Raw genomic sequence first — 27,819 nt, 5'->3', positions numbered from 1 at the left:
TATGTAAACCCTGAAAAAGTAGGGTTAGTAAATTCAACCTTCTTTAGGAAAACCGATGCGGTTAATGAAGTAATCAGCTCACAACATCATAAGCCTGTTAATTATTTTTTCTTACATAAGGCTTGTAAATGCTAAGTAGTTAATAACTAGAGAGCACTTCAAATCAATTTGCTTTTAAGAGGTTTTATCCAACGAGGATCAGGAGATTTAGGATTAAAATTGTCAATGAAAATTTGAAAATGATGTCTGACTTAATCCTTTTTTTCCCATTCTAGATTCTTGGCCTTTCCGCCCTTCCCTGCATGATACAGATACACTTATAGGCATCTGCAATGGATACGCCTGCTCCAGCCAAAGGATAAGAGATAAAAGAGCTTCCTCTCTATTACAAAATACTCTTTGAACTTTGAAGTAGATTATGTATTTTAAAGTTCAGATTGTCATTGTCTTAGAGGTACTTTTGAAAAAGAACATAAGGTAACATTTTAGCTATAAAACAGGAGCTACTGACCAAGACACAATCTATTATAGATGAGGAAACACAGATTGGTAATTAGGATTCCATGGTTAGACTCACATAAGGAACACAGATTTGTTACAGTGAGCAAGATGCATCAAAAATACCACTTCCCCATATTTCAGCTAATTCTGTCTGACATTATGATGCTTTTTAATTTTTTTTGCTGGCTAACATCCTATCTGGCAGGGGTGTGGGTGGGTTCTTCCTTGTATATAGTAATGGAGAGACACAGGGCTCCACTTTCCATCATGGAAGGGTAAGATGGAAAGAGTCTCCCTGTCCTGGCAGTCTGTGTCTGAGCATGTGATTTAAGCTTGGCCAATTGAATTCTTCCCTCAGGCACTGTGAATCAGAGGTGCAGAGGAGGTTAGGACTCCTGCACAGGATCTACAGACAGAAACATGTTCAGGCCATCCTTGTGAAATGTCACAATGGAACTTCTTGCATTGGCAATGTGGGGCTGCCTTAGCTCACGGTGTCTTCCTAGTCTTGTTTTGTGTCCTTCTAATTCTGAGTCTACATGTCCTGCGAATGAATTCCTTTTTTGTTTTTACTTGCAATCAAGAATCATGACTGATACAAAAATATCATCTCTTTACTAGACGTTAAGAGTATTGCTATTTCAGTTCTACATTGCTCATTGATGTAAGTTTGAACAGGTTGCTGGAGTTTCAGATGGCTTCAATTAACAATAAGAGCAGAGGTGGTGGTGATAATGGTGGCAGGTACCAACTACAAGCACACACTATGTACCAGATACTATGTGAAGTGAGTACTCACGAGAGTCAGTATTGCCACGCTCATAGATGACAAATCTGAGATTATTTAATGAAAAACCACACATTGAGGTCATTTTGGTCAAAATCACATGCCTGATTCAAACTCACATTCCTGAAGCAGGATTCAGACCTGAACCTTTTTAGCTGCAAATCAGAACTCATATTAGGATGCTAACAGAGTTCTTCAGAGACTAATTCAATATCATTGATTGAACTTTAAAAGTGATAGGAGCTGAAATAATATATACATATATTAATTGATACGTAAGAAAACATGCAAGGTCTACTTGTACATTTTTAGCTGGGTATTTATTGATATCCTCTTATAGTAAACAAATAAAACATCCTCCACTCCCTGCAAAGAGATCCTTTTGAAACATTTCTTTGCAGCCTCCCAAAAATTAAACTGTAAAAAGCACTCTCTGATTCAGTTGTGACATGTGTCTTTAATACAGTGTTTAATCTTACCCTTGAAGCACTATATCTAAATTCCATAAAAAATTGATATATCCTAACAAGCTTATAAGGTTGATGTAGGACTTGCCTTCTAAATGAACCTGAAAGAAAAAATCTCCTACGTATGTGCAATTGTGAGCCTATGTAAAAATTTTTCAGAGAATGAGTTTCCAATTGAAAGGAGGTACAGGTAAATTACTTTAAAGATATGCAAAAGCATATAATTTTTTGTCCAGCACCAAACTAAACCATGAAGGCAATACTTTTAAAGCTATTTCTTAATAACTTTCATACATAAAATGATAAATATTCACTAGTCATAGTTCATGGTACCTTCTTTCATTAGAAGTAATTGTCATAATACAATGATAATGAGAATTATACTAGCTGTTACTTACTGAGCAGTTACTAGGTACCAATCTAAATGCTTTATATATCTTGCTTAATTTAATACTGGTAACCCCACTGAAGTTGGCACTATTATTATTGTCAGTTTATAGTCATTGAAAATGAAGCACAGTGAAACATCTCCCACTCTTTGGTGGTGCTCTATGTTCAAAGGATCTCTGTTCAAAAGAGAGCTTTAGCCCTTGCTGTATCTTATGACGAAGTCCACACTCTAAAGCTTAGCAGAGTCTTTAAAGATCTGGTCTCTACCTACCTATCTCTTTAGCCTCATTCCCTTTCTACCATACCTCCATTCACCTTCTGTGAGAGTGAATTGCTTAATATATTAATAACCCTGCTGTCACAAATGCCCTTTCTTCAACATCTATACAGACAAGACCTATTCACCCTTTAAAACTCAGGTCATCTGTGAAAAGCCTTTGATGATATTCTAGTTAGATTTAGTGCCACCCTTCTATACATATTCCTTTTATAAAATACACCACACTGTAATATATCCATTAAATCTTTGTCTACTTTTCCCACTAGATTTTAATCTCTATTATTTGTTTTGGTATCCCCAGTGTCTAACACAGAACCAAGTATGTAATGGGCACTTAAAAATTTCATTTTATGGAAATTAACAGTAATTAGAAAGAAATTTTATCCTTTGGGAAAATGAATCTATTTTTATACATCTAATGTTAAACACAAACATAAGGAACAACATGTTCTCTCATCAAATGTTATTAGTATGATAAATTTTTGGATTAATGATAATTGGACCCAAAAACGTAAAATTTACTATTAGTGCAAAAATTACAGGGTAAAAGCTGAAGTAGCCTAGACTCTCAGCTACTTCATTATAAAGTTAGATAGGGCAGGTCATAATTATTTAATTTGTGTTCAAATCTCAACCGGGGAATGTTTTAAATGAACATTTAAATGATGCAAATAATTCTAGCAGAAGGGAAAGTCTTTGTAGACAAGCCTATAAACCCAATATTTACACACTTAATTAGCATACTATCGTGCTAGTCATATCCCAATAGGTGTTTGGACAGGAAATCTAGTTCTCTAAAGATATATTTTCAGTCATTTTTATCATAAATGAGTAAGATTATCAATTATTTGACATGCCATGATCATAGGATGTACTTTCTAATATATCCTCTGGTGGTTTATGTGGACACTGACCCATAATAAGAAACATATATATATATATGTGTGTGTGTGTATATATATACACACACACACATACATGAAGCACACATTTTGGGGTTTGTTTATCCATGATAATCATTACTCATGAAACCAGAAATAGACTTTCAAATTATATGGTGAGCTTTTTCACATTGTAGATGAGGAAACTGAGGCCCAGACAGGTGAAAAAAAAATATGGCAAATCTGACAGCTGATTAGCAATGGAACCATGATGACAGGAGAGATCTATTGCCCCCAGTCCAATACTGTTCTTGCCACTACTTCATGACAATGCTCTGTCTGTGAGATTGTGTTCCGGCTTACAATCTCCTACTCATCACATTGAACCATAATACAAGGACCAAGAATACAAATAATGGGGTAAATACAGAAGCAATTCAGGTTTTTTTTTTTTTATTGATAAACAAATACATCTATATGTTGTGGGAAGAAAAACAGCAGCTAGATTGTAAGTCTGCAGCAAGCCTGGCATGTTGGAAATGAAACAAAAGGCTTTCTTCATATAACTAAATTTGAGAGTGTGAAAAAGCTAAATTTCCCCATCTGCAGACTCTCAGACTAGACAAGACTTACAAATTAATATGAGTGTATAGGTCTGGGGCCTGAGAAAAATTAGGTCAGGTCTAAAAAGGAATCAGGTGCTGACCACAAGTCAGAATTTTAATATGAATTCAAAACAAAGGGCAGAGATCTAATGCTGTAATTTACTGAACACCATTAGGATGATGACATATGATGTGATGAGGAAGCCTTCAAGACAAAGTTATAGAGAAGAAAACAATATTGAAAGATGGAAAATGTTTTAATCCACATACAATTCAGACCCTGATCCTCATTTTAACCAACTCTTCTCTCTCTCTCTTTCTCCTTCTCTTTCTTATTGGATCTTATTTTTACCGAAGATATTTTTGCTTTCACTCAGCAGTTCCATTTCCCCATTTTCTTTGTTTCCTAGAATTGAGGACCCACAACAAGACATTTAAAAGTGCTTTGATAAAGAAGATAAGAAAATCACTCTAAGATAACAATTATAAGAACACATCAGTTGTTTTGTGTAGCTCAGAAATAAAATTGGGATGTGAAGAGGTATTTTTAATAACCTGGACAGGAGATTATTCCCTTCCACCTGCTTTCGTAAGGTCTCCAGCTCTTCCTCCAGTGCTGCGTTTGAAGGCTTTGTATATGTCCTTTGCTGAGAGACTGCCATTTATGAGGGCCAACACAGGGATGTTCCAAATATGTCCAGCCATTTAGTGCTGGTATGAAAAGTTTGGGCATTTTTCTCTCTTGGGAGTCTCCTATGCAAAGGTGTGAACTTCTTCCAAAAGTTCAAGATTGATTTTTGGTGGAGAAGAAAAGTGAAGGATTTTCTAGCCAACTAAGAAGCAGATTCTTTTGATTAAATGTCAGATTAATAAAAAAAATTCTACATAAGGTACTGTGACAATTCTCTAAAGGGTATGACTGTGAGAAAAATGCAGATATTTTGGGATAGAGTTACAGTTTTGAGAATTTTCATTTTCTATAAATTTACTATGGTTGGCATAAGTTTAAAAATGTGTTCATGTGCATAATGTTTCAGATTCATGTATGCAGATTATGTAACACTCTAAAAATCTCCCTTAAATTCCCATGTATTATGGGGACTCACAACTACAAATTATGCTTGTAAATATCCAGTCCTTTCTACCATCACAAATTCTCAAAGTGTGCTAAATGTGGAGAGTGTGTTATTATGATTACTTTCACTCTCACTCTCTCTTTTTAAAGGGAAGGATGGTAGGATATCTTTTCTATTAATATACCACCTCAAATATAAGTGATCATTTTCTTATTAGTTAAGATATTGTAGAGATAGGCCATAGGCCAGTTTCCAAGTGATTTACTATTACTAGCCCTGCATAGGAACATTTCAAGATAAGATTGAACATTATTTGTCTAAACACTTCTACAGCCAAACTGGTCATTTTGATTATATATAAAATTTATTAGTTTAACTCATTAATTTTCAAAAAAAATGTAAGGTTGTTCCAGAAAACCTTATTGAAATAAATTACTTGTATCATGGATTCAAAAACAGAAATTAATTAGACAAACTGACAGTAAGAAGAAATATATTTATAGACTTGTCTTTCACTTCCTCCAAGTTCTTGATACTCTTTTTTTTAATTTAAAAATGGAAAATGTGACAAATGTAAGCCCTTACCAACTTCCCACTTCAGAAGGCTGTTGTCTTCCCTCTCCATTTTTCCAATGACATACCAGATACACGCCATCCAGTGTGCAAGGAGTGCAAACATGGACATGAGCAGAGTCAGGACGATAGTACTGTGTTGGGAATAGCGGTCTAACTTCTGCAGCAGACGCAAAAGACGCAAGAGTCGCACCGTCTTTAGAAGATGCACAAGAGACACCTGTGGTAGGAGACAGAGCAGCACAACTTGGTGCATGTGTTAAAGTCATACCACAACATTAACTTGGAGCCATTCTAAAAATTCTGGAAATGAAGTAGAATTATTTTAATATTATTATTTTTATGAATTGTCTTTGTTCTTGACATATTATATCAGAAAGTGATAGAATTAAAGAGGCTGGAATAAAGGACAGGATAGGAAGGATAATTTAATTTCTTTGAGTAAATATCTTTCTTAATTAGGGATTATCGTTTTTTCACTCCCTGTCTGATTTCATACTGTAGTTTACATTCTTATACACAACTGAAACACATTATGGTATCAGAATCGTACATATCTCGAATCCCCTACACATATTTTCTTTCAACCCCACATTCCCTTCCCTGTGTAAGGAAATTACTTTATAATAATAATTCAGACAAATTGAAGTAAATGCATAGAAAGTGATAATAAAAATACCTTAGAGTTTATTTTTTAAAATAGGTAGACCCATAAAACTTGAGTAAGTTCTGCTCAAAAGTACCAGTAGCATCTTCTGCCTCATGTACTATACTTCCAACATTATCAATGGAGAGAGAAAACATTTGCCTGAAGCCCTCTCTCTCTCTCTCTCTCTCTCAGTGCTCTCTTAAACATGATTAGGGAATTAAAATGAAAGGGACAAGAATTTCTGAAGAGTCTCCTAGTGCCTTTGCATCCACTATAGCAGTAGACTTGTATCTGAGGGGTTATTTTATTGACTTCAGGGTCCAACTGAAAAATGTGCATCATTGGTGTGGACCAGAATGGTCAATATCATCATTAATAAGGGGTGTACATAACACACATTCTTTTCATACCTTCAAAGAACATTCTAAAATAGAAACAACAAATAAAACATTAAATCATATGGAAATGCAGTTTGACAGATTTCTTGATGTCACCTAATTTCTTTGGGGAAAGCATAAGTAGAGAAGGAGTGACTTTTTATGGCTTTAACTAACTGCACTCTTTCCTTTACAAAACTTAATCAGCCACAAGGTCAGCATTGGGAGTTTGCTTTTGTATTTATCTAAAGTCAATTGACTTCTAATTCTGTCCTCTGATAGCCATATTCTCTTATCTCTAAGAAAAACAAACCTAGAACAGTGCCTGACACATAGAAAATGCTTAATAAATATTTATTAAATGAGTGAATGAATAAATTATCAAGTTAAGATGCAAACACGCCAAGCTCAGCATAGAAATTGATACTCAACAAAATTATATTCAGTTATAATCTTGTGAATTATTCTATACTCAAATACAGTAAACTCTTAAGGGCACTTGAAGAACTTAACAGCTAGCTGTGCTCTTTTATTTCTTTTTGTCATTCTCCTGTGTCAAGTTTTACTTTCTTCTCCTTTATAGCTAAGTTCTCATCTATCATTTCTCAAGCTGGTGGTTAGCTAGATGGTCGGAGGTCAAGATTTGTAATCTCTATTCTGTTATTTAAATATATTACTGGGGATGGAGTTTATTTTACAGGTAGATGAATTTGATGGTTAGGTGACAATTTGGAAGTGAAATGAAACTGGAACGGAAGTCCCAAATGGAGGCAGGCATCTGCACATATAATTTGGATACAGTCTCCCCATTTTCTGTGACCAGACAGGGGATGTTTGAGCAAAGAATGTGGAGCTGCTTGTACATGAGGACAATAGCCATTTGCAAATATTAGGAACATGAACCTTGGTGTCCAGATGACCCAGATAGTTCTATGTTCATTCTTAAGTCAATAAAAACTGGCATTAAAAAAATTATGCTTGCTCCCATCAGAGTCAATAGCTTCTTGCTAAAGTTTTAATGTTGCCTCTTGAAGAATGATAGGAGAAAGCAGCATATTTGACTTAGATAGAAGTATGTGTCTGAAAAAGGGAGAAGATTTTTTTGACTCTTTGGATGCTGTTCCAAATTTGTCACTGATGAGAATTGTAAGCTACTCATAGACAGGTGCATTCATCAAATCCCCCTATCAAATGGGAGTTTCCCCTTTTACCAAATGGATATGATCACCTCCTAGCTATCATCCAGAAGGGAGAAAGAGAGAGAGAGGACGTTAACTAACATGTTGTCAGGTCTTCCTAGGTTTTAGACCTTTAGAAAAGCATTGTATAGATATGTGGCATTTTTAGTCTGGTCAAAAACTCTATAGGAATTATATTATGCCTATTTTATGGATATTTTAGTGTTAACTTCCCCAAGTAAGTTACTCAGATGGTAAGTGACAGAACTTGGATTCATACTCCTGCCCTTTCTACTCTATCAACCTTCCTATGTCTTATTCATGATTTTATCTCTTATAAGTGCCTTTTACAGTGATATACATACTAGTTTTCAAAAAGCATGTGATCTCTACTTAAAAGAACTGCCATGAGCAATTGTGAGCAGAGCCAAAGCCAAAGCGTATGCAGTTCTGAATGTCACCTATGGAGATGCATTAACTGGACACATTTCAGATTTGGGAGACAAACACCTTTTGTTATTTATTTGTTTCCTTTTTTAAGTCTTTGTTGTAAAAGAGCATAACCCATAAGTTATTCCTCATAACTTACATTTGCCTGAGAAGAAGACATAATACCCTGAACAAGCTTTTCTGTTCAAATATTACAGAATATTTTGTCCTGACTAACTTGTTTAAGAGGGATAATGAATTTAGGTGCCAGCTTTTTCAATGCTCATACTCACTCCTGTGAAAAGCAGAACAAGTATCACTGAAAACAGATTTCTTCGTTTCCCTTTTTCTTTTTTTTTTTGACACAGATGTTGCTCTATACCTTGTATTATTTATAAAGCATTTGTGTTAGATTACATAAGATTGATGAAAAGAGAGCAGAAGTGTAGTGAAAGTATATAAATATTTAAAATTCGTCAAACATGCGAATTAGACTTTAAGACATTTCTTCATCCATATTAATTTTGGGGAATGAGAATGCTAATGATATAAAAATGTATGTTATATATACCTATAATATAATTATATATTACATATACATATTTAAAATACCTTATTTGCTCAGTACTCAAATAAAAATGGGACATAAAAAATGTATTCATTTTTAGTAGCAAAGGAGCAAATTAATTTAAAATGGAATTGTATTAAATAATTAATGAACAATTTAAAACAATTTGCCAGGGGAATTTGGAATTTTTTTTAACCTTTTGTGAATTATATGCTTATTCTGCAGTCTTGCAAAAACGTGGTTTTAAGCCATTACTGTTTCATGATAGTACACTTATCTAGTCAAATTCAATCTTAAAAAGCACTGTAGAAAGCCTGGATAACAATTCAATGTAGCAGTGATTGATATATACTAGATTTTTCCTGGGAGCTTTCCTTCCAGTTGAGTCATAAATGTTTTAAAGATGTTGGCACTATCAACTTCCCAACTTAAAAAGAAAAAGAATAAAAAGAAACTATTGTACAGGCAATTAACAAATGCACAAGTCTGCACTATCAAGTCGGGATCACAATTCTATATTCATTCTGAAGTTAATAATAAATGTATTTGAAACTGTGATTATTGTGTGCAATATTTAAAACTATGCCTTTAAATTTTTGAAAGAGAATATGATTTCTAAGAAGCACTGTCAATTGAATAGAATATCTGCTTAATTTGAACTAATGTTTAATAAATTTTTACATGCCATAATTGGTTACTCTAGCAGAAAATTGCATTACTGCTTCACAAATGGCCTCCCTAAAAGTTTCTTTATAAGGGAGCATTTAATACTTTTAAGAATATCAATCATCATATTATAAAAATGACTACTACTACAAGTGATATGCTTTCTGTCCTGTGAGGCTACATAAGGGTAAGGGATTTAGAGCAAGAAAAAGAAGGTACCAAGATTCATGCAAATTTGAGAGAACTCTCAAGTTTTACATTAGTCATATCATTTAGGTTTTTGCTACATCCAACAGTTTTACAAGGACTTCTAAGAAGTGGTTGAATTCCTTCATTTAAATTCAACAGTCCTCTCTATCTTGATCAGTCTTCAATCGGTTTTGCCAATGAGTAACAAAATACTAAAGAAATAGAGAGTTAAGGGTCATAAAAGCAGAAAAAAAAATCTTCAAACTCTCCAGCAAATTCTTGAAACAAGTATCTGCCTAGGTAATATAAAGTGATGCTTAAATTCCTACAGATGATTTCCTTCAAGTCTGTATAGCATTTTCTATATTCTTGTATAAGTAAATGTAATATGGGAAGAAATCTATTAATCCTCAGATAAATCCGTAAATATAAAGCAATTCCAATTAAATCCTTATGGAATTCAAAAAAAAAGAATTTGTTTAGTGAGTCAATATTTATGATAAATTCAGCATTTCTGTGTTTCTTGGCTCTGGGTATTTATAAAAGCAAGAACAGGTAATACGAATGTCAAAAGGAAATAACTTCATCAACTGAAGAACCTGGCCTGCATATCACTGGGCATCAGGGCATCTTTATTGTAGAAGGTACAAAACCCTGGAAGCATAAATCGCCACAACCATTTAAAACCTAAACATGGGAAAAATAAATCAACCTTAAAGGCCATGTGGCGGGGAGCTCTTTACTCACCACTGTGACGTTGAAAGCATACAGGAGATCAAAAGGCAGGGCAGCGATTAAATCAATGATGAACCAGGTTGTGACATAGTGGATGCAAATTGATCTTGCTTCAAAGATAACTTGGCCAGACTTGCTGACATAAGTTGTTCGGAAATTTAAAATAATATCTGCTTGGGAAAAAAAGATGGAGAAATAAAAGGAAGAGACAGAGAAGAAGAAAGAAGGTAGGAAAGACAATGAAAGAAAGAAGAAAGGAAGGGGAGACAGGCAGGCAAGCAAGCAGGAAGGAAGGGAGGAAGAAAATTGTAGAAAATTAAAATAAAATTAGGCAAATGGCAACCACTTAGCCTAGTTCAGATTGATAATATCCAAAATATTCTCCTCTACAGATCCAGTTCAACTCAACAGATACTGAAGAAGGGTGAAAGAAGTAATATTTTCTGAGCACATAAGATGTTCCAGACATTAAACCACATGTTAAGATTATTAAAATAAATAATGACAGCAATAGCAACAATAGTCATCACTTACTAAATGTTCACTATGTACCCCATACTGTTCTAATAGCTTGGCATAGGGTATTTCACTTATTCCTCAGTACATCTCCTGAAGTAAACAGTGAGTGTTACTCTGATTTAAGAGTCAGAAATCAAGTCTCAGGAAGAAAAAGTAATTAATCCAGAAGAATATTGCCAAGAGTGGCAGAGTCAAGTTTTAATACAGATACAGGCCGGGCATGGTGGCTCATGCCTGTAATCCCAGCACTTTGGGAGGACGAGGCAAGAGAACTGCCTGAGCTCAGAAGTTCCAGATGAGCCTGGGCAACAAAACGAGACCTCATCTCTACTAAAATTCAAAAAAAATAGCTGAGCATACTGGCACATGTCTGTAGTCCCAGTTACTCCAGAGATTGAGGTGGGAGAATCACTTGAGCCCAGGAAGTTGAGGCTTCAGTGAGCCATGATTGCACCATGGCACTCCAGCCTGGGCAACAGATTGAGACCCTGTTTCAAAAACAAAAACAAAAACACCCACTAAATATAATCTTAAGTCTGTATTCCTTATTTTATATAATATTACTTATTTCCATGTATAAAAGTTTTACTAATCTCTGTGTTGATATGGAATTCAGCCTTGCCCTGAAGGCACTCCTATTAACAAAGTACTGGTAGTTTCTTGTGTGAATTTCTAGGTTAAATTCTATTTTAATGAAAGATGTAATTGCTTTCAATCTTTCCCTGTTACCGAGTGTTTTACAATATATGAGGTCTCCTGAGTGCTGATCAAATGACATCCCTATGAGCTTCCAACAGCCATATGAGCTTGAAAGAAGACCCTGAGCACCAGAAAGGAACACAACTCAGCTGACACTTTGATGTCAGCCTTTTGAATTCCTGATTGGAGGATCCAACTAAGCCATCCCGGGACTTCTGACATATAGCAACTGTGAGATAGTAAATGGATGTTGTTTTAAGTTGGTAAGTTTGCTATGCAGCAATAAAAACTAACACAATACTTACGTCATTTGATTCTCAGGATAGCCTTGTGAGGTGAAATACACAGGAGTTATGACAAGGCAGATTAGTATTAATGTAGATAACATATAGGTTCTTAGTATGAGCCCAGCACAGTTCTAAGTCCCTTATCATCATAATCTCAATGATGCCTTACAACAACGCTAAGAGGTAGTCATTTCTATTATCTCCTTTTACAGATGAGGAAATTGAGGCATAAAAGAGGTCAAGTGACTTGCCCTGGGTGATACATCTGATAAAACTGAAGCACAGGATTACATCTTCCAACAAGTTAGTGAAAGAGCAAGACCCAAATCCAAGTCTCCTGAATTCCAGTTCAGGACTTGGGGTTGTGGTATCTTCACAGAGACTAGTCTTATCACAGATCCCTGGAGGCAAGTTCTGGGTGACCCAAAAAGCAAACAATCCTTGTTCTAGTCTATTGTGAATGATATAACTTTTAAAAACTGAATTATTAAAAGGGACTTTTTTGTCAAAAAATAAAAATATCTAGGTAATTTTATTGTTAATATTGAGAATATGAAAGAATGAAGCTAATTACTAAAGCACTCACATAGGATAAGAACAATCCCAGGTGAATTCCACTGCACAGTTAAAACGCTATGGTGGCAAAGCACCACCGGACCATGGAAGCATGGCCACCGTGAAGGAGACAGGTCAGTGGAATGCCGTCAGACTGTAAGAGTAGCACGTGAACCTTCATTCTTCCTCTGTATCTTTCTAGGCTCATGTACTTCCGCATTAGCAATGCAATTTAGTACCTCAGACCACCCACTTTGAAATAAAGCAAAGATTTCAATTTCATGTTTTCTAAAAGGAAGCACAGGTGAAGCATTTAAATTCTCATGAGTAAGAAAACCCAGAGTTGTTTATTGAGCCCATTAGTGATGTTTGGTTTCTGCAATATAGGCTAAGGCAAGCCCATAAGTTCGTTATAAAATTAAAGGGAATAAATTCCTTGAATAAGTGGTCATGAGATCTACCACAGTTTTCACAGAAAACCCATTGCCATCGTCCATATACATACCAGCGGCACTCCCATGAATGGAAGAATGAATGAAGTGAATGACCTATGGTTGATTGATACAGCAACATTTTTAAAGCTATGTGGTTAGTTACGTGTTTGACTAAAGAACAAAATAGTGGTTGAGGCTTCTGAAAAAAAAAACAGGTATTTTCTTGGATAGGTCATTACAGAATATTAGTTTAAAGAGCTTTTTAAAAAACAATTTATTATTCAATTGAGTTAATGGAATGAAAATAAATATGCTAAATTTAGGTTTAAAAAGAAGTAATTATAAGACTTTTATACACAAAGAGATAATAGTAAAAGAATAAAAGATTTTAAAACATCTATACAAATCTATGTTTGACACACTTGAAAACTTTTTGGTTTATTTTCAGGGGAAAACTTAGATATATATTATTTTCTAAGATTTCTAGGTCTATGGTACACTTGCAAAGACTGTATGTTTATCCAATCAATATTATTTTTTGGTAGCTGATTTCAAAGCAAACAACTACTTTTGTCATACTCATAAGAACAGACATAGTTCTAGTATATTTACAAAACACTTTTTCACATTAATTAATTTGAATATTTCCCATGCCATCCTCTCAGGTGGACTGCTATCACTTGCATTTTAACAATGACACAGGAGATTTAAGTAAATTGTTTGAAGTCATGCAGATAGTAAGCAACAGAGACAGAGGATGTCTTTTGACATTCAATCCCATTTTCTTTCCATTATCTAAATGATTAGATAATGGAATGCACTTCTAAATATATTTTAGAGGAAATAACAATAGGTCAGTGCAAGGAAATGCATTTCTGATTGTAGTCCTTCGATCAAATTCAGCATCAGCACTACCCAGGTAAAATAATATTAAATTAGGGTCACAGAATTAAATGTGGTGAGATGAACTGTCTTTGATTCTGGAAGTACAAGGGCTAAGCTTTTGTTCAGGGATAACAGAGAAGTCGCTCTGTTTTCTATCCAGTGGTGAGGATGTGGTGGTGGTGTTCACGAACTAGGATAACTCAGTGTTTATAAATATTTCCTTCCATTTAAGAGAACTGTAGAGATGGTAAGTACAGATTCTTCTTTGAAAGTGAAGGAAGCACAGAATAAAAAGATTGTGATGAGGAAGAGCTTTCTAGATCTGGTGTCCTTCATGACAGAATCATAGAAACAGAGTGGAGCTTCACAAACACTGAATGCAGCTACTCCTCCCCCTGTAGCTGTTTCACTCCCTTTAAGATTTTTGTTTTTTTGGCTAATTAAATCAATGATTTATTTAAATATTACAATAAGAGTGTGATCTCCAGACAATCCATAGCCCATCTGAAAAGCAGCAGTATAACTTTCATTTTTGAGAGTCTAGAAGCATAAGTATAATGTTTTTCAGCCTTACGTTGAAAAAATACATAGACGTGTATTCACTAATATCTACAGTTTTATGTGTAATTTTCTTGTTAATATAATTTATGATCAATTTGCACAATTGTCTATAAGTACAAAACACACACACATATACACGCAGTTTAAATTTTTAAGAAATTTCAAAATCCATAACAAATTAACACAAAAGGATTTTTCACTTAGAAACCTTAATGTCTCCATGTGCTTACATATGCATAAACGATCCTTTATGGCACAAATGAATAAATAAGCAGGGTAATAGAGAATTACCATACATACTCTATGCGGTTTATAGAATTTCCAAAAAACTCATCCTAATATACCCACCCAAAAGAAGCAGAATATAATTTAATTATCTAATGCTCCAGATGACAGTTAATTATTTTGCAGAGTGATCAGTTTGCCTTATTATATTTGAGTTTTACACAGAATGATTAATAAGAGACAAATAATCAAGAGAAAAGTGTGTACATATTCTATTCCATACTGTTAAGGCAGCCAAAAGTGAGTATTTCACTTATATCCCACACTAAATGTCTATTTATGTGGACTAAAAAGCAGAAAGGTTAAATCCATTTTTTCTAGTTTGATTTCCTGAAGAACTATGTAACTAAAAAGCACAAAAAAAGAGGCTAAATTTAATATGGCATAAATTAGTAGGGTTCTTTACTTTATTAGCATGCATGACAGATGGGAAATTATTGTAAAATCATATTGGCTTACTTGTTAAAAAGTAAATTAAAATACAATAGTGTGCATGAAAGCATATGCACCACATACAAATAATTAATGTCTTCATTTAGCCATTTCTTTAAAAATTAATCAATGTAGTACAGTGTGGGTGGAGAGATATTTAATTAAACCAGCTGCCAACTAATATTTAAGGATACTCTGTTTTTTTCATTGCTTATGAGGCACTCTTTCACAGTACAATATCACAGCAAATTTGAGCTAGAAGGTGTGGGACGAATGAATAGAGAGCTGATTAATGAAGAGAGGCTTGAGGGACTAACAGTCCTAAGAATAATTGCAATTGATTGCCAATATTAGTGGATGAGAGTTTCATATCACTTGACCATTGCTCGTCTTGTCAGATTTGTCCCTCTTGCTTACCTGAAGTGAAAGATTAATGGAATAGAAAGAGCAGCAGGCCCAGTGAGAAACAGCATTTAAGAACAACTACATTTAGGAGAAAAAATGAAGCTGACAAAGGGCACTCAGGTAGATTGAGGTGTAGTTGATGCTGGTATTGGCTTTTGCTTTGTATCTGTAGGGCCAATTATTCATAGTTACATTAGTTGGTGATGTCCATCATTAGGTAGTTATTTTTTCATGTTTTAGAAAAATTTTCTTTTTTCTATTGATATATGACCAATGTACATCTTTTGGGGGTGCATATAGTTTAATACATTCATATAATTTATAAAGATCAAATCAATGTCAGTGGAGTATCCATCACTTTCCTACTTTTCTCAAGTCAGAGGAAATGTCTTCTTTCTCATAACTTCCTTTCCTTTATTCTAGTTTTGTTCTCAGCAGCAGCACAGAATACATTGTCCTCTCCCAGCCCAAAGCTCTTTCTATAAATATCTGAGATCAGCCGTCAAGTTCATCTCTCAGTTCTCAGGTTGAATATCTTCATTTCTTTCAACCATCTCTTACTGATACGGTTTCCTCTTCAGAAGCTTGATGATACTCTCTAGTTTGGTGGTTTTCACAAAAGCCTCATGGAAGAAAGGAAGGATTTGGGTTCTACCTCCACCCACCCAGCCTTTCCAATTTTCAGGCTGAGCTTTTATTCATTTTACATAGTAAGCCTCCTCGTCAATTTTGATTTTGAAAAGGAATTTTCAAGTCTTTAATACAATAAAGAAAAGAAAAGCAAAACCGCTCTTGTAAGGTACTTGGAATTAAATTTACCATCCCAGAAGTGGTCTGGCCAGTGTGGGAGACAGGGGCAAATATCCCCAATTCCCACCAGCATTGTTTTCAGAGTTCTTGTTACTCTACAGCCTTGCTAACACTTGATGTTATAAAATTTAAAAATATTTTGTCTATTGAGTGGGATAATAATAATTTTAGTAGTGTTTAGAATTAGTTTTAATAATTCTAGTAATGCAGCCTTATTAAATTATCATTGTTTAAAAAAACCCTTTTATTACTATATACTGAAGTGAACTTTTGCCAACTTAAAGTCCCAAATGCTATTGTTTTTCATACATATTGGTCCTAATAGACTGCTTGGGTTCTTACTGGAAGAGCTAAAGCATAGATATATCTTTCAGCTTTTCAATATACTTAAGTATCACAAAATACTGCTATTGAGGACTTGTGTTCTTTGCTTTGTGCAGAGCCCCTGGCACTCAAAGATGAACAAGGCATCCAAGAGAAGCATGCCTTTTTCTGGTAACCACAGGATTTCATAATTTTATTAATCTGCAATCATTCCAGCTGTAGATGCATAAACACACACTATCTGTGATCTTGCTTGCAGGTCAGAGGAGACAGTGCACACTACCAGTGGATCTTTAATATTCCTCATTTATCGTCTACAACTAATTATTTGTGTTATATTGGTCTTGTGCTTTTATTTTGTTATATAAGCTTACCATATCAAAAGACTTCCATGTAACATGCCCACTGGCATGTGTACAGACTATTTTGACTCCCTATATTCACTTTTTCAGTGATGTGTAACTCCAAATTAGATATTGAACTTTGGAAACATTTAATCATTTTTAATAAAAAGAATTTAATGATTAAACATAAACATACTGAAAAAATCTTATTTAATCAGTCTTAATTATATAAAGTTTTGACACATTCTGTTTATAGGTGTAGTTATTAGGTGGCAAAGTTTCCAAGTTTAAGTAAAAACAGAAAATATAAGAACTATCTAATTTATAATATTCAATTATGCAATTAAAAAATTAACAATGGGGTTTATGAGTTTCATTTGAAGTAAATATTAATTATTCAAGTTACAAAGCTTAGAACTAATGAACACTTGGCTGGGTGTGGTGGCTCACACCTGTAATCCCAGCTCTTTGAGACGTCAAGGCGGGTGGATCACATGAGATCAGGAGTTTGACACCAGCCTGACCAACATGGTGAAGCCCTGTCTCTATTAAAAAATACATAAGCCAGCAGGGTGTAGTGGCAGGCACCTGTAGTCCCAGCTGCTTGGGAGGCTGAGGCAGAAGAATTGCTTGGAGGCCAAGGCTGCGGTACGCCCTGGGATTGTGCCACTGCAGTCCAGGCTGGGAGACACAGTGAGTTACACATCACTGGAAAAGTGAATATAGGGAGTCAAAATAGACAGTCTGTACATATACCAGTGGGCATGTTACGTGGAAGTCTTTTGATATGGTAAACTTATACAACAAAATAAAAGCACATGACCAATATAACACAAATAATTAGTTGTAGACAATAAATGAGGAATATTAAAAAAAATTAACGAACACTGAGTAATAAAAAATGTGTTAATATAATTGATGTTTGTCCCAAAATGAAATCCCACATGTATGCTCATTAGAGACAAAAATAAATTTAGATTAAATAATATCTCTTATAGTAACATAGCTCTTTGCATTTTAATTATAACTATTATGTTCATTTTCACATTTGAGGAAAATAATACTCTCAGTATTTGTGGTAGGTTTTTAGTGCTGTTTACCAAATATTATGGTTCCTTATTTCCTGGAAAGATTATAGTTCCTTACCATCTGAAGAGATTAAGTGCATCCCTTGATTTGCTTTGGCCAAACTTGTAAGAACAGGGGTAAAGAACCAGGGCATTTCTTACATTTTATTTTCCTTGCCTTAATAATTATGGGAGCATATGGCAAGATGTGGATCTTCTGTCAGCCTAGGTGCCTGAGAGGTTACAATGGGCAGAGCCCATTGTACATAGCACGAGTGAGACATAAAACTTTACATTATATCCCACTGAGACACTGAGATTGCTTGTTACTGTAGCACACCCTAGCCCATCCTGACTAACAGGTGTTTTTGTAAAGCCATAGAGCAGAGTGGCTAACAGTGTAGAATCTGGAGTCCATCTCCCTAGGTTGTGGATCACTGGGCAGGTGTTGTCATTATTATTACTATTACTACTGCTATTACTACTACTCTAGAGGCTTCAAAACTGAGGAACAGGGTTAATGAATGACTTAATCTAAGATTGCATAACATATTAATAGTAATATTTTCATTGTTACTTTACAGACCTAATGTAGTGGTGTTGAAGTGCCAACAAAATAGTAATAATAATCAAAGTAATATAGCTAGCATGTATTAAATTTCTACTTTGTGACAGGAATTGTTTAAGTACTTTCTATATATTAAGTATTTTGGTCGTCGTGTAGTCACTTTAAAGTAGGCAATATGTCTATTTAATGATACATTAAACACTCGGACAATTAACTTGCTGAAGGTTACCCAACTGGGCAGTGGAAGAGTTAAAATTATACTTTAAGAGTCTGTCTGTATACTGCCACCAAAACATTATTTACTATAATTCTTACCCTCCTTCCAGCTCAGGAAAGAGATTCTTTTAGTAATATCTAAGTTTTTTGAAACTTAGTTAATTTTTACAATCACATACAGATAATATTTAGCATTTAAACTATAGGTTTCCATGTACAAAATTGCTCAACATTTTAAAAAATGTTGTATTCCAAGAATAGCATATATACTGTAAAATGCACTAATATTAAAGGGACAGTTTAAAGAATTTCCCAAAGCTAACCATCTTTGTAGTCAACAATGGATAGAGATATAACTGGAACCAGAACTCCAGAAGCCTCCTTTATGATCCTGTCTAGCCATTAACTTTCAAAACATAACAATTGTCCTGAATCTCATAGATTAATTTCGTTTAAATCAGTATGGTGTGTATGTCCATTGATTCTATTAATCCAATTGTTGGGTCAGCAAGTATGTATATATTCTAGTTTAATAGACACTGGCAAAGAGTTTAATAGGAATACTATACTAATTCACATTCTTATATGCAGTGTATGAAATTTCATATTGCTCTTTATATTCCTCCAATCCTTGGCAATTTCTGATTTTTTTTTCCTTTTTTTCCCTTTTAGCCATTCTGGTGGTAGTGAAGTTATTTTAATTTTCCTTATGATTAATAATGTTGAGCACAAACTACTTTCACATTTATATATTCTTATTTATGAGTATCAATTCAGAACTTTTGTCTAAGGAAAATCTCCCCCACCCTCAGCATTCTTTCTCATTTGCAGGAGTTGTGCTACATTTTCATATAAATTGTGTCATGTTCAGGTAATTTCTGCCTACTCCAAGGTCATTAAGATATTCCACTGTGATGTCTTATAAAAGCTTTATTTTTTAACTTTTATAATTTGTCTACAACACAACTACAATTGATTTTGTGTATGGTGTGATGCAAGAGTCAAGATTTACATTTTCCAGACAGATATCCAATTGATCCAGCACTATTTTTGAAGACATGATTTCTCCAAAAAGTTGCAGTGGCACCTTTGACATAAATCAGGTGTTCATGATCATATATGTGCAGATTCATTTATGATCTCTGTATTTTGTTCCAATGGCTTATTTGTCAGATGCTAGTTTTTCCACATTTCCAGCACAGTCAGAAATAGAAGTGTTTACAAACTATTTTTTAAGGACTCTCAAGAACATTTAAAACATAACTAATATATTTAACTTTAAAAGTAAAATTTAAATAAGATTTAGTCATCAATACGAGGTGTTCTATTAAAAGTGAAATAGAATAAAATGTTCTATATTTGAAATAACAGAACTATGCTCAATTAAGAGAAAAATAGATTCTCACTTAAGCACATTATGATTTCATAGTTATTTTTATGAACGCCATCAGTAGAAATTGCTCATATTTTTGTGTTATGCTAGAATTTCATTTCTACTTGTGGTTACAATAATTCACTCTATTTTTAGTAACTGTGAACAGTAAAATCACAAAAAGATCAATAGCATCAAGCCACACCCACGTGATTTCGGTAATGTATGAGCTCAAGCAATAATGCCAAACTTGGCACTAAGTGCTCTTCACTCTAGCTGTGTTGTAATCCAGGTCACTGAAACCAAAAGGCAAGATGGGAAGCAAAATGGGATTACATTTTATTAATTCTCTCCCAGAGTTACTTGAGTAGAGGGTATAGCCTAATGACCAGTCAAGTCAATATCACTAGGTATTTAAGAGCCAAGAATTTCATTGTGGTAGCTCGATCACCAAAGCCAAAAAGATAAACAACACAAACAGAATTCAAAATCCAAAGAGCCACAGAACTCAATAAGAAAGAACAAGAATTCAGTGGGCTAGGAGGAATTACAGAACCTGTTAGTGCTGAAGTACACCTGGCCTATAGTCAGAATTAGGGTTGAAAACATGCCTCAGGAGGTAAGATCTATGGGTTGGAAATGTATACTATCAAAAGAGTTTCCAATTAGAGCCAGAATCTCCAAAAATGTGAAGTTGCCAGTCATTTTTATTTGTTCATATTTCATGTTTAAAGTTTTGTTTTTAGATTCTTACATAGTTTATCCTCTTTTTGAATATTATTTCAGGAGGGAAGGAAAGACACTGTTCCTGTATCTGTTTATATAAATATGGTATCTAGAGTTTCTCAGTGATATTCCAGAGGCAGCAAAACATAACTCTCAAAACTTACCAATGCTGTGTGTTTCTGTACTTATTCTTCATAGGGTATAGGTTGTTGATATAAGGGTTAATAAGCAAAACTTTACACAGACACAGCTGTTTGTTAGAAATGATCTACCCATATACTCAGGAAAGTTCTTATCCTCAAAATAACCTTTTATTACACTGACATAGTTTTACTGCTTTTTTTTTGTTTGTTTTTTCCCCTAGCAATATGGATGAAACCAAAGTGTCTTTATTGGGGTTAGAGTCAGAAAGTGCTACAATATTCAGGTTACTCAGGACTGAACACTGCCACAAACTATACGCCTAAGGCTTTATTCCAAGTAATTGTTTTCTGAGGCATAGCTCCAAACATTGAGTAACGCAAACGTGATATTTGGCTGTCACTGGTATGTTGCTTGACTTGGGGTGGCTTTGATGAATTCTGCTACTCACGTTAATGTTGTTTTCTTTTCTTTTTTCTTTTTTTCTTTTGAGACAGAGTGTTGCTCTGTCACCAGACTGGAGTGCAGTGGCACAATCTGCACTCACTGCAACCTCCACCTCCCAGGTTCAAGCAGTTCTCTTGCCTCAACCTCCCAAGTAGCTGGGACTACAGGTGCATGCCACCACGCCTGACTAATTTTTTGTATTTTAGTAGAGACGGGGTTTCACCATGTTGGCCAGGATGGCCTCGATCTCCTGGCCTCATGATCTGCCTGCCATGGCCTCCCAAAGTGCTGGGATTACAGGCGTGAGCCACTGCGCCCAGCCTTCTTATTTAGCATTCGAACACTTGTCAGTACTAATGCTATGCTAAATACTTATTTAAATACAGGCAAGACTATCTCCCTTGCCATTCAAGAGATTCAAACATAATTTCCTCTTAACTTGTTTAAAAGGATTGCTACTAGTCATGTACTCTATATTTAAATTGTAATGAGGCTTTTCATGTGTATGGTCAATTCAGATTTTCAATCTGTTATGAAATACCTTCTTCGTGATAAGTAAAGATTAATTTGTATTATTTTAATAAAATTGCCCAAGATAGTACTTGATCTGATCAAATACACCCTCCAAAGCTGCTTAATATTTTTCTTCTTACTTTTATGTGGCACCTTTAAGGAACATGTAAATTACTTGCCTTTGTGTACCTACAGACCTCACTACTTGGGAAGAACTGTCTGGGTGTCTGTGATGCATGAGACTTGAAATACATTTAAAACATGCAACAGCTAAACTCTAGGGACTGTGAAGAAATAGCGTATATTTATTTATTTTGCAAGGAGAATTTTTTTGTGTTGATATTAGGTTCTGAAGTTTCGAGTAAAGGATAATTCACGTAGAGTCAAAATTGTGCCCCAAAGAACTTGTCACCATAAAGTATATCATCATAACGTATCATTTCTCATTAAATCCAATATATCACCTTTTTCTTCAGTGTTAAAATAGATCGTGATATCTTCAGTTAAATAATAGATGAAGTGGTTGACTTACATCCAGTGGTCATGTTGTTATATTCCTTAAAATACTAAAATCACATTCAAATCACAACATTCCCACTCTATGGGAGAAACAAAGAAACTAAGAACACTACAGAGCATGGCAGAGTGTGCTCACCTATCTCACATTTTACCCCACATTTTCTTTGAGTCAAAATGATGGGAAAGATTGCTTCTAATACTTCAAACAGTCCCTTGCTTTCCTTGTCTACTTTCCTTCTATCTAAAAGTCCCGTAATGCAACTGTATTGTACGATGAAAAACACAGTGTCAAAAAAAAACTGACCATCAAATTCACTTCTGCTTTCTCCAGAGCAATAAGATTGTAGCTGGAATGACACTTTCCAGCCATCTTTGCAACTAATTATGGTCACATGACTGAGCTCTTGTAATGAAATCTATATGTGCAAATTTTATGGTTTGCTCATAAAATTGTGGACATTTGCTTTTCCACGCTCTTTTGTTGGCTGGAATGAAGAAAAATAGAGTGACATTACTAGCCACTCATTAAAGATGGTAGAACCACTGTCAGTCTCAGTTGCTGAATGATTATCTAAGAGAACCACCCCCAACACGCACACCTCCCTGCCACACATACACCTCTCCCATCTCAATACACTACCCAGAACATTAGGCAAGAAATAAAATAAAGATAAATACATTTTCATATCCCATAATGCACTGAATTATTGTTGAGCACTTGTTCAAACAGCTTATTAACACTAACAAAGCAAAAACCACTGCCCTCTTCCTTTCACTAACAGCATTTTAATGGTTCTCAGCCTTTTGAGAATAGTCTTTTGATGGTTGGTCTTGAAAATTCAATTAAAATGCGACCTTTTATCATTATGAACAAGGAATTCACACAGTTCTCCACCATCTACCATGGATGACAGCACTCATAAATAAGTTTTTCTTTTTCAATGCCCAGTCAAATGTTGATCAGCATCATCTCAATATATACCACTCTTGCAGCTCCTCCTGGGCACTGGACCTCTTAGTGTCGCTTGCTAAAACCAGGGCATTAGTATGATCCATTGAGGTCACTGCTGTATACTTGCCAGATTTAGCTAATAAAATATAGGATAGCTGTGGAACTTTGAACTTCAGGAAAAACCAGATCATTCTTTAGCATAAATATATTGAATAAAAGGAAAATGTCGCTACGTCTGATTTAAATGGCTATAACCACCCTTGGACCCTTAATCATCTCAGAATACATCGAGATTACCTGAAATTGACCACATATTCTCACCTCTCCAACAAATATGCACAAATTCACTCAATGCCCTGATCAGGAACCTTAAAAAAGTGTGTGTTTATCACTAGATGGGTCCTGATGTGGATCCTGTACAGCAGAAATGTATTTCAGCAACCAACAGAAAATATCATCTTTTCATTTGTCTCCTTGTCACTAATATCTTTTATCCTAGTTCTTTGAAAACAATATTTTTGTTGGCTGCTACAGCTGTTAACCTTCCTGCTATTTCTTCTGGGATTCATCACTGCCTAGCATAGCAAATATATACAACTTACATTCTAGATTCCCATTGTATTCTAGACATTTGTTCCTATTGACAACTTATACACAATAAGGGACATTCTGTTTACCTTCTTCCATGTATGTTTACGGCTGTGCAATCTCATTCTCTGCCTTACCTGTGCACAGTATTGCTGTGTACCCATCGAATGACCTTTTTATGTCTTCATAATTTTTTAAGTCAGTAATTTTGGACATCTCCTCTTTGTTCACTATTGGTCTCCCAAAAATGGGAATGAGAGTTGCTTCTTGTCTAGTATCTCAAACTTTTGTCCCATGCCAGTGTATTTTGAGTGTCTTCACACTTCCCATTGCACTTTTTGGATTATCCAATGTAAATTTAAAATGTTCAAAGTTTCCTCCAAAGAAATATCACCAAAATTACCGATTTCCATGGAGACCACAATAATCATCAGGCTGTGGGCAATACATTAGCAAATTTAAAATATGTATACATCCTTTGTATTTTATTCTTTAAAATTATAATCTTAGCTTAGTAATAATATGATTATATGATAAAATGCCATGAGATGAATATTAGCTTTAAAATAAAATATAAAATAAAACATTTATAAAATAAAATATGTCCTAATCCAGCTCTTTCACTTAGTAGCAGTGTGTCCTATGGAAAGTTAGTTATCTTTCCTAAGTTCCAATTTTCACTTAAGTATAATGAAATGAATAATGGTTGCCCTTCAATTGTTTACTCAACCAGTATTTATGAAGTACCTAATATGTACATGTTTAGCTGAATTCTGGGAGTACAAACACTCTGTTTCTGCATTAAAAGGAATTGTAGTTTAGTAGAGGATACAGACAAGCAATTAGGAAATTGTAAAGTCATGTGATGAATGTTATGGGAATGCCAAAAAAAAAAAAATAGCTAATACAGACTTGGGAGGTGAAGCTTGAGGCAGGCAGGCAAGAGATAACAAGCAAACTATATCCTAAAGGAATCATAAGAGTTATCAAGGCAAAGGGGAAGAAGGTGGAGGCAGCAAGTGTGCATTTATTTAAAGAGTAGCAAGTGATGGAAGGGATTTAAGCAGAGACATGATATGATCAGACATATACTTTATTAAAACAACAACAAAAACCTATTTACAGAATAGTAAATGAATCTCAAGACTGTAGGTAGAGAAGGAAGTTAGTCAGGGATTGTAGTAGTCTAGACAGAGCTGATGGTGACCAAAACTAAAGAAGCACTGACAAGAATAATAAGGGAGAGTGCAAAAATGAGTGGTTAGGAGGTGGACCATACAGAGTTTCGAGTTTGATTTTATCAAGGGATGGAGGGACAGACAGACATCTGCAAAGGGCCCTAAACTTATGACTTACTAGATCATTCACAAATATGGGGAAATCCAGGAAGGAAACAGGTTGTGGTTTAGTGAGAAAAAATGATGAGTTCACTTTCCAACTTATGGTATTTTAAGTAGCTATGTTTCATTGGAATGATATCCTATAGACAGTTGAATTCACTTGCATAAATTTAGTGAATGCATCAGGCTCAAGATATTGTTTTGGGGGCCACCAACATTGAAATGCGAGGTGGCAAAACAGTCTCCCATGATGAGTGTGTGATACAACGGAGAGAAAGGAGAGAATCAAGGTTAATACTCAGGGGAGGAGTATCATTTAGGGTACAGGAGCTCATAAAAGAGACTGAATAGAAACATCCAGCAAGGAGAAGGAAAATCAGGAGAACACAGTATACAATGGAAGCCAAGGAAGAGAGGAGGGGTCACTAGTATCAAATATGGAAAGAGGTCTAGTCACATAAAGACTACCAAGCACTCCTTGACAAACAAGAGGCTACAGGCTACAAGTGACTGAACACTCTACTGTATCCTTGTTACAATCATTAAAGGAAATAATGAATATAAAAATACTGTTACCTCCACTGTTCAAAATATGTTTATACTTAATTTCCAAACATATTTCATTTTAAAAAAAGTGATTTAAACTCTGAGTTTTACTTTCTGTATCCATAAACTGAGATGAATATTAACATGCAATTTGGCTCTTAATTATACTATAGTAGGAAACGTCAGTCTTACAAATATTAAGAGATAGAAAAGCCAGAAGGGAGTCTTTTCAGAGTTTTTGTATGTTTCAAATGAGAAAATATAAGTAACTAAACTTCAAATATTTTGAATTTTTGTGGCTATAAAGTACAATAAATTTTTAAAATTAGACAGTATCTCACATTTTTCTTGATGAGACCATCTGTTTCATCTAGGCCAATATTATGATCATCCCAAGGGAATCACGGTCTTATTTACTATTGCAGTCAATTCCAAGACACAATAACTTTCAAATGCGCAGCATAAAATTACCGACCAGCTATTATATTGCAGATACTAGATATCTAGCATGTTTATGCTCAGTCATGCTTCTAAGTATATAATCTTTATTCAATGGCCTTATTTGAGAAAGGTCTCTTGAAACACTCCACTCCAGCCATGGATTTCCTTTAGTCTGTAGTAAAGCTAGGCTTAGATATAATTACAAATGGGGAAATAATCACAAATACAGCTTCTTTCTTGTTGCCACCTTGGTAAGTTCCTTCTCATTCCAGGTGCTCAGTACTCATAGTCTCTCATCACACTGTCCTATCCATTTCTCTTCTCTGATCATACCTTCAAATTCAGTGACTAGTATGGACCGGCCCTAAATCAATTTCAAAATACACCACAGATATTTTTCCTACACTTATGGAATTACACTACACAACTTGAACAAAGTTTCCACTCTTCTCCTTTACTATTCACTAAGCGTTTTCCATGCTTAGACAAATTTCCCTAATCATTGTATAGGCTTGTTGAACACAGGGAGAGTGTCTTCAACTTCTTCAATATGCTTTTCATAACCCAAAGCATGGCATCAGCTTTATATCAGGCCTGATATAATTAAAGTATTTAGCAATGATGAGGTAATTCTTATTAGTTATTTGATAAGAAAGATTTTTAATTGCCTGGTGGCCAGTATGTCTAGCTGAGTTGAGATTGTAGCATCTCCTTCGTCCTCTGTATGGTCATAAGTCTCCCTTTTAGGGTTGTCATCCAGGAAAGGATGATATCCTAACACCTAGCATTTAGATTTGCTGGGTTAATCCCACGCTCTCTGGTAAGCCAACGCTAAGGGGTCCTTGACAAGACCTTGATGTGTTTGCAAGGGTCTGGGCCTAGTGCCAAAATCTGTAGGATTTCCCAAGTTACCTGCTCTTTGTTTAATGATACATGACTTGTTAAGAATTAGCAACTTTAAAGTAGGCTGTGCTGTTTAAAAATTTTAAAAAACACATCACACACTGGGGCCTGTCGTGGGGTGGGGGAGGGTGGAGGGATAGCATTAGGAGATACACCTAATGTAAGATGAGTTAATGGGTGCAGCACACCAACATGGCACATGTATACATCTGTAACAAACCTGCACGTTGTGCACATATACCCTAGAACTTAAAGTACAATTTTTTAAAAATGAAGAATGATTTACCAATAACATGTCAAAATTCCACCTAGAGGGTGTTTGAGTGTAAATAAAATTGACAGAGTAAGAAACACACACACACACACACACACACACACACACACAGTTACCTGTGAGGCCACATGAAACAAACAAACATGCAAGCCTACCTTTGGAAATAAGGCTGTTGTTCAACTCAATGAGCTACATGTTATATTTTGTTTATCTGAACTATGCTAGTCAGGAGACATTTGTTTAATGCTACTATGGGTTAAATACTGTATTTGTTGGTGGAATTTGAAAAATAAATGCATTGCCTGGTCCATGTTC

At 34.9% G+C, this 27,819-nt stretch overlaps 1 protein-coding gene across 1 annotated transcript in view; it reads right to left on the bottom strand.

The window, feature by feature from the left end:
- The window catches only part of KCNH8 (potassium voltage-gated channel subfamily H member 8), a 403,401-nt gene that overhangs the window by 137,560 nt on the left and 238,022 nt on the right, over positions 1–27,819 (bottom strand). Inside the window, exons 6-7 of the mRNA XM_033212772.1 lie at positions 10,364–10,521; positions 5,573–5,780 (exon numbers count right to left, since the gene is read on the bottom strand). Of these exons, the coding sequence (XP_033068663.1) occupies positions 5,573–5,780; positions 10,364–10,521 (366 nt within the window). The remainder of the gene's footprint in view (positions 1–5,572; positions 5,781–10,363; positions 10,522–27,819) is intronic.

The sequence above is a fragment of the Trachypithecus francoisi genome, unplaced genomic scaffold (genome assembly GCF_009764315.1).
Source record: "Trachypithecus francoisi isolate TF-2019V2 unplaced genomic scaffold, Tfra_2.0 Lachesis_group0, whole genome shotgun sequence".
Taxonomy (NCBI): Eukaryota; Metazoa; Chordata; class Mammalia; order Primates; family Cercopithecidae; genus Trachypithecus; species Trachypithecus francoisi.
This window is presented reverse-complemented; position numbering and strand designations above follow the sequence as displayed.